The 12,917-nt window shown below is 42.3% G+C and overlaps 2 protein-coding genes across 2 annotated transcripts; one reads left to right on the top strand and one right to left on the bottom strand.

Annotated features, from left to right (window-relative positions):
* Positions 1-436: 436 nt before the first annotated feature.
* On the bottom strand, positions 437-8,405 carry EEF1AKMT4 (EEF1A lysine methyltransferase 4). Its single transcript, XM_053459343.1, has 3 exons — positions 8,157-8,405; positions 6,110-6,393; positions 437-840 (listed from the first exon to the last, which is right to left on the bottom strand). The coding sequence occupies exons 1-3, from the start codon at positions 8,308-8,310 to the stop codon at positions 553-555; spliced, it is 726 nt and encodes a 241-aa protein (XP_053315318.1). The 5' UTR covers positions 8,311-8,405; the 3' UTR covers positions 437-552.
* Positions 8,406-8,574: 169 nt separating this feature from the next.
* On the top strand, positions 8,575-12,805 carry ALG3 (ALG3 alpha-1,3- mannosyltransferase). Its single transcript, XM_053459342.1, has 9 exons — positions 8,575-8,884; positions 9,075-9,174; positions 9,338-9,485; positions 9,609-9,769; positions 11,318-11,438; positions 11,695-11,900; positions 11,986-12,062; positions 12,180-12,324; positions 12,425-12,805. The coding sequence occupies exons 1-9, from the start codon at positions 8,677-8,679 to the stop codon at positions 12,609-12,611; spliced, it is 1,353 nt and encodes a 450-aa protein (XP_053315317.1). The 5' UTR covers positions 8,575-8,676; the 3' UTR covers positions 12,612-12,805.
* The last annotated feature ends 112 nt before the right edge of the window (positions 12,806-12,917 follow it).

The following is a 12,917-nucleotide window of genomic DNA, read 5'->3' on the forward strand; positions in this document are numbered from 1 at the left end:
AACAAAGCTTATAGGCCTTGATTAATATGACACGTGATGTGATACGGTAACACCAAAGACGGTGACTGCATCCCAATGGATGTACAGACGACAAGCAGGTGGTGAAGACATTCTATAATGGCACCCAGCTTGCATGACAATTACCAGGGACACCTGTTAACAACCCACCTACTAACCCAGCTCAGTGCATACCCTGGGCCGATTGCACCCATTTCACCAATACCTCTCTAGTAAACAACTACCAGGTGGCACCAATTACACCAAAGACAGATTTTGGGTTCTCTTATATGGTTGTTCTGCTGTCAAAGAACACACTACTAGCATCCAGACAATGTCCAGCAAGAACAAAATGATGTATATTTTACCCCCCAAAATGAAAGGTACACCTAAAAAATAAATAAAACATAAAAGCAAATAAAAATCAAACGCAAGAGGCTGTAATTATGATGATCTATTAAAAGGGGGACGTATCTGAAGACTCTTAATTGTTCATTTAAATACTCTCTCAAGGCTGACATTTCCGGCTGGATCTTGCCCCGATTGCCATCCCTTTCAGATCTGGATATTTTTCAGGAACTCCTCGTCATCATTCTCAGCAAGTGTTGGTAGTGTCTCTGGGAGAATAGGTGGTGCATGGAGACTCCGCCCCCTCTCAAGGTCAAAGGTTGTCAGTTCCCGCCCCTTGCGCATGGTGTACAGGAAATAGTGGAAGTCCCTGCCATATGTATCACATGAGACAGACCAGCCATATGCAGGCTGTGCATAATGACGTGTGCGAAAATGGGGAGCGGAGAAAGTGATTGAGATGAAGCATCCGGTTGGAGAAAGCACTCGACTAACCTGTAGGACAGGGGAAAGTAAATAAATAAATATTGCACACATTTTGGTACATTTGATTAAGCCCCCCCCCCCCAATGAAGGTAAGAGTTCTAGTTAAAACATTAAATGAAGATGCCTTATAAAAAAACAAAAAGTAAGTTTTATTACAGATCTGCTCACCTTGGAAGAAACATTGTCAGAGACAAGTGCCACATATACATTATATATGTGTATAATCAAATACACAGAAACACACACACAGACAGAGAGAGCGATTAATAATTATTACTGTGACCAGATATATCACATTGTAAAATATCGCAACAACTCCTTTTAGAATGGATATCTGCTTAGTTCTGGCTGAGGAGCTTAAAAGTTTCTTACAAAAGCAATTTATAGCCCTTTCTAGGATGGTCAAATGTAAACAGAACACACTGAGCTTAAAACGAGGAGATGGGGGGGGTACAACAGATATGGCAGAGAAAGCGAGAAGAAAAAGGAGGAGGAATTCTTTGGAATGGAAATGAGAATAGGAGGCAAGGCATAAAGAGAATTTTGCACAAAAAATATATAAAAAATATATGGAGAAAGAGGACATTATTGGGTAGGCAAAATGCCTTTAAGCCAATATAATAGTGTTAAAGTTGTGACTCACTGTCTCCAAATCTCATGAACCCATGTGGCACTGGGTGTAAGGGAGGGGGATCATAAGAAGAAAATTAGGTATTTCCATCAATCCAATTAAAAAGATTCCTCTAGGCTTTTGTTTCCATGGCAATATCCACGGCAGAACACACTGCTATTGTCTCCATGGAAACAATCAGGGCCCCACAAGTTTTATACAGACATGTACCCTTCAATGTCCTGAAGGTTAGAAGACATCAGTCACCACGAGGCAAGAGAAACGTAGCATTCCCAGGATAAGAGCTCTAGAAAGGTTGGGGGTCTACACAGTATCAAATTATCATGGGTTGAGTGCCTTAAAGCATCAATGCAGTTATCAGGGGAGCATGAATGAAGAAGAAACAGGAGGAATGGAGGAGTTGGAGGTAGGTGCCAAAAGGTTAATATTAAAGAGGCAGTGATATACTTACACCGTTAGTGGTGGATAAATCTAAGAGTAGAGAAATATTAGCAGATCAAAGTGTAGCAACTGATAACTAATGTATCTATGGTCATACCATGGCTTTTGTGACAGGACCTACGAAAGGAGAATGGACAAAAACGGAGCGATGTGTGACAACACAAATTAAGGCCATTAAGGATTTTCCAAAGCTAAAATGATGTATATATCACTAAACAAAATGAACATATGCTTGTGAAAAAATAGCCTAGCATCCAAAACAAACAGTTAAATCACACAAGCATTGCACATCATTCATCATTCTCTGAAGAGATATAAAGCACAGACCAAAATATTTGCAGTCTGGATTGTCTTCTGAAATTACAATATTTTCAGACCCGATACAAAATGGTTTGACAAATTTATTTTGAATCTAGGAGCCAGCTAAAAAAGTTAGGAGCCAGGATTTTTTAATCTTAAATTTACACGTAAAAAAAGACTAGAACCAAACGTCATGGGCATTTAAGTTATGCAGATAATTTAATATATTCTTACGTGACACACCAAATTTTTTATATAATATATTAGTGTTTTCACTTGGCTTTTTGCAGCCATGAACATGCCTTGTATTCGTCACTGCTTTTTCATTAACCCCCCTTTTATATTTTTGCCCCTTGTGTATTAATGCCCCAGCCAGGCCCCCCTTTAGTATTGAATTATGTGTTGCCCCCCCCAGCCAACCCTCCTCCCTTGTTTATTGATCCCCCACTCCTTTTATTGTGGTTAATGTGATGCCCCTTTTAGTATTAATTTATGTGATGCCCAACCACCCTTTTGTCTATTGATGCCCCCACTGCCATGTGTATTGTAAGCACGTTTGAGCAGGGCCCTCCTCACCTGTTGTCTCTGTAAGTCAATTTGTTATATTACATACTACTTGTTATGTCCTGTCTACCCATTGTACAGCACAATATAAAACAAATATTATTATTACTAATATTAGCCCCTTAAATATAGGTCCACTTTCCGCTCTCCTCTGAAGTGACGATCCTCCCCCCATCGCGAAAAAATCTGTGAGGGGCGGGGCGAAGAGCCTCACTGAGGCACTGCCACTCAGCAGCACGGTGTGTGCAAGCCGGCCGCCTAATAAAATTAAAGCAGCCAGCGTACACACACAGAGGTCTTACCACCTCACCTCGAGGCTGCACTATGTGAACGTCGGTCTGCCAGCCCACCTGGCCGGTCCGCCACACCGTGCTGCACGTTGGACGCCCCTGACCTAGACAAAGTTCTCAGTCGCCCTGCGATTTGTCAAGCCCTGAGATACAAAGCAAGGTTTTAAGGAGAGGTCTAGGAATTTGCTTGCATTTGAAACATTAGACATGGTCATTGTTTTATGTTGAGAATGCTCCTGAAATTCACCCTCTAAATAGTCCATAACCACAATGCAATTGGATGATGCAGGCATTACCTAATCCTCTTTTATGGGGGGGGTTGGTTAAAGTATATCACTGTACTTTTAAGTAGGTAAACCAAGCAACACAACACTCATATCTTAAAATCCAAGAGGGGGGGGCAGCTAGAGAAACAGCAAATGTTTCTGGTCACCTGAAATCCACCCATTTGAAGATTTAATAAGACACTGGTGCTGCTTAGCAACAGAGTACCGTCATCCAACCTGAATCTTTTCCTGTTTGTTGCATTACTGCAATTAGATGTCCTACAACTGCTCCCACTTGCACCCATTTCACTACCAGAGGGATTTGAAAGACAGAATTAAATGTTCCTAGGAGAAAATACTTCAGCAAGAGATTGTAGGAAATTGTAGAGTCTTGAGAAACAGATGTGCATTTAAATTTATAGATGCTTTACGTATGTGTTTATGTCCATTTTCCAGAGATGCATTTATGGGGCTGCTGCTCTCGGCCTGCCTCAGTGAAGTCCACCAGACCTACCAAGCATAGGAAGACCTCTACCAGCAATCCTCTTGGATAGGTCTCCAGTCCTGTATGCGCCTAAGATCCTGCCGATATGTTCACAGACCTTTCAAGGGAGGTCTCTGATACTCCCGACAAATTTGCCACCCTGGTTACAGCCATTTCTTGGGACCTGTTATCTTCACTCATTGCCCAGCAGCAATAGTCCCAGTACTAGCACCATTCCTGCTTCACATATTCTCAGACCTCTCTTAGGGACTGCTACAACCCACAAGTAAGAAGTCATGCTTTCATACGCTTGAACTTTAACACGTGCCGCTCATCTTTAATCTGAGAGAAAATCAACATTATATATTCAGAAACGAGCAAAGGGCTTGTCAAAACAACATATTTGTCTATATTTAGGGATGCTCAAATAAATCCTAGCATATTGTTTCTGTCATGACAAATGTATTCTGGGACGAAGAAAAAAACCCATATGACTAAGTTTACAAACGCAGTGTGTCTTGAGGCCTCCTCGACAAACATTATTCAAAAATCAATGGACTGTGGTCAATGGCAGCAGGAGACGGAGATACCATTTTAGCATTCAGAATGCCTTCTTGTATTGATTTTTCCATTGTTAGGAAATAAAACTCCTCTGCCAAGGAGGGATATCTGGCGGGAACACGAGATGGAGAGGGAAGGGAAATAAAAACACATTAACCCTACATGTAGACAAAGGCACCGTCAATAGGAGAAGAAAGAAAACCCTCACTTTTCGTAACAGAAAGGGAACCAAGTACGATGTTTTGTTACAGGTTACATAGAGTTGAAATGAATTATTGTGGTAAAATATAGTATATACTGTGTATTTTACAGAGCTCAGTTAATCCGAACAGCATTAAGACACATATTCTGGCAATTTTTTTATTGGTAATGTAGCCAGCGTGTATCCAATGAGCAAATTTCAAGTTATTTTAGGATACATAAAGATTTCACAAATTGAGCAAAACCAACTCAATTCATTAACGTGCATTTTTTCCCCCCTACAAATGTAATTTACATAACAGTGTCTTTTGGAGCAGCAAAGAGGCGGCTTTACGGCAGATCTCTCTTAAATAGGGTGATTGAGGACTCTTAAGGCAGAGTAGTCTTGATTTTAATAAAGAGGGCATCTTGTATTATTCTTCCCCTGCGCTTGTATGATTGAGATATTCAACCCAACAAACATACAAGACAAATTCAACACAGGAGGATATATTGTATATGTCACTATTGCAGCGTTTGTGTATGTCTCACTTAGGAACATAATATCCATGAATAACCAACAGCTTGTGAGTTTATATCTGAATACCATACTATGCTTCTTTTCACTTTATTTTTTCTTTTTATTGTCTGTGAAATTTGTCTCGTAGGTTCCTTTAGCTGAATATGTATTCGTTTTAACATTACGGTAGGACGGTGAACAAGGAGTATATGTTTTGCTACACATGAGTGTGCGTATATACCGGTCTCATTTACTCCTTTTGCACTAAGACACAGGCTTTTCTTGGTTTGTTCTTGTATGATTCAGGTTGGTTTTCACACCATATGGGAAAGTAAAGCAATTTACTGCAGCCACTGTATTTATTTTAATGCACATAATAGTCGAGAGCTCCCTCTAAATTAACATGGTGCCCCCACAGCCACTAAGGAGATTTTGGAGAATCTGGCCATAGGCATTTGCCTCTTTCCCCACAGAGAGGGGCAGAGTGGCATATCAGGGGGTATAAGACATATCTGCCGAGGCAGAGAAGCTCTACTGTAAAGCAGTACAGATACATTAAGGATCCTCAGACTTGAATCCCACCCTTTACGTTGACACCGACGTGACCTGCACTCAGTATATGTCTTACTTATGATATGTGCAAAGAGTTGGTCATTTTCCAAGCTGGGAACCGATGATGCACAACTACAGCAGGCTGCAGGGAAATCCACAGAGGACGGTTTGTAAAAATGACACAAGCCAAAACACATTTAACACACACAGATCTGGGAATACGAGGTGGACTTTTTACACAGCCTATGTATAATCGGTTGTAGCACAATGCCGCAGCACCCCCAGGTGTACAATACAGGCAACGACAAAGTCACAATGAAGAGAAACTAAAGAAAGCCTATAAAGGAACAGATACTTTCACGCAATGTTAAAAAGGCTACAATGGGCAAATAAGTAATGGCTGTACACATCAAGCTAGTGGGGAACTGCAAGAGAGAATCTGTGTCCACATGTTATAAAAAGGTACAGCATGCACAACATCTAACCCACCTCACTAAGCACTTGATCTACCAGAGAAATAGTGTCAGGGCTAACTCTCCAAGGGTCTCTTTCCCCGACCATCATGGCATCCAGCGTCCCTTTCTCAATGACCAGATCGAAACTTCCATCTGGAAACGTAAGCTGCCGAGCATCCATCACCAGCCACCTCATGTCAGGAATCCCAGCGTGTTTACGTGCCATCTCCGTGATGCATACCGGAGAGTAATCAATGCTAACGACAGGGCTTACCCCTTCCTTGTGCAGGTCCACGCTAAGCGAGCTGTTGCCACATCCTACAAAAAAAAAAAAAAAAAAAAAGGATTATTATATGACAACCAGCAATGCAGTGGCTTGAAATGCAAACGCCTTTACCAACCAATCTTTGCATCAGGTAAATTAGACCAGTTTTAATCCAGAAATAACATCCAAACAATCCATGTCCAGTGGCGAGCACACACTGACCCAACCACAGACTTAAAGAATAAACAAAGTATTTTCCATCTATAGATCAGTTGCTTTTATATTATCACTATATGATTAAGTAAAGAAACATTAAGCTTTCCAGCAAGTGGAACAAAACAGCAACATTTTATAAATGTTGTATAAATTGTATTTCAGAAGTTACAACAGAACGTTAAATGATGAAGCATGCCATACAGGGGTAGGCACCAACATTGCTCATGGCGGACTCATCTTTGTAAGGACACTTTGCCTATCCTTGCATACTATCAGGTACTGAGCACAACCAAGATTCTAATAATGTTTCATGCGCTGCAAATATAGGCATATAAAAATAACCTGGATTCCCTTTCAGACATGTACATAACAAAGGCAAGCCATAATACTATGTTCTACATTGTTTTGATATACCTACTTTAAACATTAGGGTGTGCATTACTTTAGCATAGTGGATTCAGACACGTTCAATTATCAGAATATTGGTTGCTCGCTTTAAAAAAATAATAATAATATAAGGCAGAGCATCAGCTTGCCCCCAACGTGGACATTACCGGGACAGTGAAGAGCACACAATCAATAAAACCAGTCTACAGTTGGGCAGAAAGTCCAAAGTAAGAGACTGCTTCAGACATACATTCTTAAAGATGGCTAAACTAAAGGGCCAGTACGGCACTATGGAATTTGATGGCGCTATATAAAACTATAAATAATAATAAAAGATTCACACGGGGGTCTGTTTACTAGATCTACCAAATTTTGGCAAACTCGGCAATTGGTAGGAAGCCCCAAAGATGAGACCAAATCCTCAACGAAGCAAAAAGCTCTAAATTTTCATCCAACATTCACGGGCCACATTCATTCACCGCTCACGCACTCTTATGTTTCCCTACCTTCTCTGCTGACCACTCCTGCATTTCTATCTTCCATCTGCTATCTTCTTCCTTCGTGCACATCTCTGCAGACACAACCCAGCTGGAACTCCTGCCATATTGCCCTCAGTTGGCGCTTTCAGAGACATCCTCTTCATCGATTGGAGGATCAGCAAGAGGACATCAACGCAAACACCACCATTTTGACAGAAGTTCCCGCTAGGTTTATGTCCGCAGAAACGCGGACAAAGAAAGAAGATATCGGAAGCGGAAGCCAAATAAGGCTGAATTTTCAGCCAAACCAAATTGGAAGGAAACAATACTAGTTGCCCAAAAACAAACTGAAGAATGAATCTGAATTGTTTTTGGCCCATTTGCACATGCCTATTATTTACTAAAGAGATTAACAGGATTGTGAAATCAGCACCTGGACTTCAACATACATTAAGAAGGGCCAACCCCAGTTAGCTTCTACAGCAGGAACAGCTTGGATGTATTCTCCTCACACATTATGCATTATACAGGGCCAGCTCAGCCCCTCAGGCTGGAGAAAGCAGCCAGCTCTTGATAATAGACTCTTCCCCCAGCTCTCTTTTTAGTGCCTTAACCCCACCGATAGATACGGGCATGGGGAGGAAGAACACAATTTGAAACCCATTCCGTGTCTTTAACTAACAAGCATAAAGAAGTGTCGTGTATTGCCATATATTGTAAGAACGTGCAAATACCGAGTACTAGCCCTCGGGTCCCGGGTCTAATCTCTCGCCTGACCAACTCTGCGAAATCCCGGTAAGTCCCAAACCAGTCATATCCCCCGGGCACAGCTCGTTCCGCCTCATAGCGGTTATCCCAATATACCGGCTCCTTGTACATGCTGGACATGTGCAACTTCCGGCTGGTGCTACAGGAACATCTCTCCGGCAGGCGGCACGTACACTTCCGTAAAGGCGGGGCTTTTGGCTGCCAGTGGCCAATACAAACACGTCGCAGCCTCCGTGACAATCTGTGCAATCGCAAAATGTGTTACGACGCGTGTTCTGTTAGTTACATGCAGACCCGCAATATGTATGCACTGCACGTATGACAGCGTACCGTGCTCGTGTACTGTCAATATGAGCATGCCACTGGCATGGCGTCAGTTAAATATTTTACTCGCCCATTACAATGCTGATGTGTCCCGTCTATACGTAGCCGGTCCCTTAGTGTAACTTCCTGTTTCCGTCCGGTCTAAATTAGAAGTTACCCTGCATGATGCCTCCAGCTGGTGGGCTCCGCAGAAGAGGGGCACCCAGTGGGTGGTCGTCAGGGTCCCTCTCAGGCCTGACTGAGGTCGTGCGACAAGGATGGCAGAGCAAACAACAACTTCTGACCGACCCCCGGTACACGGCCGTGCTTGGGGCATTTCTGTGCTTCCTAGAGCTGGGGGTCACCCACTGGGTCATACAGAAAGTGCCATGTGAGTGCGATGGCCGGAGACCTAACATGCGCCTTAAATGTTTTGCCACGAGGCCGGGGGGTAATATGTGGGGTGGCTGGGGTAATGAGAGTGGTTTCCTGGTACTGATTGGTGGATCATGGAGTTAACGCTTGATGTACACTGTCTAAAGAGATTGCTGTGTGGTGATCCTCATCTACCCTTCTCACAGATACCGAGATAGACTGGAAAGCCTATATGGATGAGGTAGAAGGAGTACTAAACGGCACCTATGACTATACGAAGCTTCAGGGCGACACCGGACCCCTGGTGTGAGTACGAAGGCCTGTCGCTGCGTGTCACCTTGCTGTAATTGCATAGACTAGGATTCCTGCACGCCTTCCGCATCAGAACGTTCTTTCATATATGGAGTGCTCACAATGTGATCCGTTCTGTATACAGAGTGTTTCATGTTCTATACATCTTGTGTTCCAGGTACCCTGCAGGATTTGTTTACATTTTTAGCGCGCTGTACTACATAACAGAGCACGGCAGTAACATTCGGTTGGCCCAGTACATATTCGCTGCTCTCTATCTAGTAACGCTGCTTCTCGTATTCCGTATCTACGCGGTCACCAAGAAGGTGGGTAATCCGAAAACACAAAAGCTGCACCTCCTCTGCCTGAGCAGCAATTTTAGAGGTGATCCTCTGCGTGTTTGTTACATTTATTCAGACAGTGTTTGCCTCTTTTATCTCCGGTGATAGGTACCACCATATGTCTTTTTCTTCATGTGCTGCGCCTCTTACCGTGTGCACTCCATCTTTTTGCTGCGGCTTTTCAATGATCCAGTAGCTATGGCTATCCTTTTTTTCTCCATCAACTTACTGCTGCAGGACCGCTGGAACTGGGGCTGCTTCTTTTACAGGTGACATCATACTACACATATATATGTATATATGTAAAATTATGTTATTGAAACATTTTACCTTTAAAGCGCTATGCAACCCAGCCACTGTCAGGCTTAATCTCTCAAGCAAAGTAACAGTTGAAACATTAGATTAGGTCTTCTCCCATCATACCATGGCTTAAAAATTCTTGTGAAGGATAAACTCGTTGGGAACAACTCTTTAGCAAGTGAAGTGGTATTAGTAGTAGAAAGAGGGAAGTGCTCATGTCGTTGTACAGATCACTGGTGAGACCTCACTTGGAGTATTGTGTACAGTACTGGAGACCGTATCTCCAGAAGGATATAGATATGTTGGAGAAAGTGCAGAGAAGGGCTAATAAAATGGTTTATGGATTACAAGATAAACCCTACCAGGACAGGTTAAAGGATCTTAACCTATATAGCCTGGAAGAAAGACGTGACAGGGGGGATATGACAGAAACCTTTAAATACTTAAAGGGAATCAACAAGGTAAAGGAAGATATTTCTCCTTTTAAATAAACTACCACCACAACAAGAGGACATAGCCATAAGCTAGAGGGGCAAAGGTTTAATGGTAACATTAGAAAATATTACTTTACAGAAAGGGTAGTGGACGCATGGAATAGCCTTCCAGCAGAAGTGGTAGATGTTAATACAGTAAAGGTATTTAAGCAAGCATGGGATAGGCATAAGGCCAAGCTAGATATAGGATAAGGGCAGGTACTAAAGGAAAGTACTCAGAGGTTGGGCAGACTGGATGGGCCTAATGGTTCTTATCTGCCCTCACTTTCTATGTAAGTCCTTGACCCATCATTCCGAAGACTTCTGTTCCTGGTCCTCCTCACATATTTGGTTTTGGAACAGCCTACATCTGGAATGGGGACCCAAGGACTGCTTTTCCGTTTTATATAGTTCCATAAATGGTCCTTTTGTATGGGTCTTCACTATTTTCAGTGATCATCACACACATTTGGTGCAAAATCTGATAACATTAGATGTGTTCAATCTTTAACACTAAACCACAAGCAACTCTGACATTATTTCCTCTCTACTTCCATTGCTTGGTACCCTGAGCTTTTTCACATATACCTTCAAGTACTTCCACTACACAGATCCTGTGATTTAACTCTCAGCCCCTGTAAACGATCAATAATTATAGCCTTTAAATAAAATATATACGGTATTCAGCATGCCCTAGTCATTAACCGTGTATTTGCCATATGACTTAGATGTTTTTGACCATAACCTATCCCTAACTTAGGTCTTCTGAGAATACAGACACAACGTAAATAGTTAAATGTAGTAGCCCGTTTCAGTACTCAAAAGGTATTGCAACCATCCAAATCTGTAAAATAGACAGTACTGGCAAGATAACGATTCATAGTATTGTATAGACAGTCTGTTATAGGCTATGTATTTTTCTTATTTAGAAGAAATTTATTTTTTATGCATTATTCCCTGCCTTTCTGCGTTGTTTTTTTTTTTATCACACGTAGTATTTTAATGCAGCGTGTGACCATCTCTCCCGTATCGTCGTTTTCTTAGCTTGGCTGTATCTGTCAAGATGAACATACTACTGCTGGCCCCGGGACTGCTCTACCTACTGTTATGGAGATTTGGCTTTCTGCACACTCTACCAAAGCTGGGTATTTGTGGTCTACTGCAGGTAAAAATCCAGAAAATGAACAACAGGGAGGGATGTTATCAGTTTGAAAAGCGAAAGAGTAAATAATAAGCAGCTTCCTATCTACCACTAATGTCTAGAACAAAAAAAAAAACTTTGTGGTTGCTCTGACGAATTAATACCAACTCGTTATATGATTGTCCTGGTGTTAGAAATGTGAAGTTGCAGGTACTGGTATCTTTATCACACCGTTGTGTCTACAAAAACATGAGTCCTCTTTCTTTACGTGATGGAACAGGTGGTGCTGGCTCTTCCATTCCTGCTGGAAAATCCTACCGGATACCTACTCCGGTCCTTTGATTTTGGGAGACAGTTTCTCTTCGAGTGGACAGTGAATTGGCGGTTTCTTCCCGAGTCTGTGTTCCAGCACCGGGCTTTCCACTTCGTATTGCTGACGGCTCACCTGGCTTCACTGCTGTTATTTTTCCTTCACCGTTGGCACAAGTGAGGGTCAAGAGAGGTTATCAGACGGGGGTCACTAGAATACGCTATGAAAGAGGTTCTCTCATTAGTTTTTTGTTCTCTGCAGATCTGGGCAAGGCATCATGTCGCTTCTGAAGGCTCCAGGCCAGAGGAAACAATCTTCGCACCAACTTTCTGCAAACAGTATCCTTTATATATTTCAAAGCTCCCTTCTCAAGGCAGTAGGGGCAAAAACCAACATAACATAAAAAACATAGTCCTGCTTTCTTTTCGTACGAGCTGGCCCCTTAACTCTCACAGAGATAATATTTGTCTTGTTCTCCAGTAATTTCTTGGGCGTTATGTTCAGCCGTTCTCTGCATTACCAGTTTTACGTCTGGTACTTCCACTCGTTGCCGTATCTTCTGTGGTGTACAGATACCACAGCCTTGCCAGCGCTAGCTAAGTATGCATCTCAAGAACTGTTAGTTATAAAAGTATGACACAAGGTGGCGAGGAAACATTGTGGTAAATTTACCTTGTGTGCTCTTTCGCCCTGTTTGCAGGATCCTCATCCTAGGCCTGATCGAGCTGTCATGGAATACTTTTCCTTCCACCGTCTTCAGCTCCATAGTACTTCACCTTTGTCACGGAGCTATTCTGCTTCACGTGTGGTACGGTACGCCACCTGATGATACTTATGCTCCTAGCACCGCAAGCAGCACACGGGCCTCTCGTAAGAGGAAGGACTAATTTCCCAAAGCCATTTAAGGGAATTAAATACATAAACTTGGCAGCCTCATGGCCAATACTCAGGACAGCACATTCAAAGGATGGTGCTAAGAACTGATCTCCCACTATTCTCATTCTGGTGGATTTTCAGCTATACAATCATGTATGTTTTATTTTTTGTTTTTTAATCTAATAAATACAGAATTTAAGTGAAATATGTTGGTACTTAATCTCACTATTGTATAAAAGGTAATATTTTCATGGCAGTGCCAAATGCAGCAACCATTGCCTGCTGTGGGGCTTTGTGAAAATGATGTGACATTAGCC

The sequence above is a fragment of the Spea bombifrons genome, chromosome 3 (assembly GCF_027358695.1).
Source record: "Spea bombifrons isolate aSpeBom1 chromosome 3, aSpeBom1.2.pri, whole genome shotgun sequence".
In the NCBI taxonomy this organism is placed as follows: Eukaryota; Metazoa; Chordata; class Amphibia; order Anura; family Pelobatidae; genus Spea; species Spea bombifrons.

Coding starts and splice junctions, on each gene's coding strand:
- EEF1AKMT4 (XM_053459343.1), bottom strand. CDS start 8,310: ATGTCCAGCATGTACAAGGAGCCGGTATATTGGGATAACCGCTATGAG. Junction 6,394..8,156: donor GACCCGAGGGCTAGTACTCG/GTATTTGCACGT, acceptor TTTTTTTTGTAG/GATGTGGCAACAGCTCGCTT. Junction 841..6,109: donor TAGATCAAGTGCTTAGTGAG/GTGGGTTAGATG, acceptor CCTGTCCTACAG/GTTAGTCGAGTGCTTTCTCC.
- ALG3 (XM_053459342.1), top strand. CDS start 8,677: ATGATGCCTCCAGCTGGTGGGCTCCGCAGAAGAGGGGCACCCAGTGGG. Junction 9,175..9,337: donor GGCGACACCGGACCCCTGGT/GTGAGTACGAAG, acceptor CTTGTGTTCCAG/GTACCCTGCAGGATTTGTTT. Junction 11,901..11,985: donor TTCCTTCACCGTTGGCACAA/GTGAGGGTCAAG, acceptor TGTTCTCTGCAG/ATCTGGGCAAGGCATCATGT.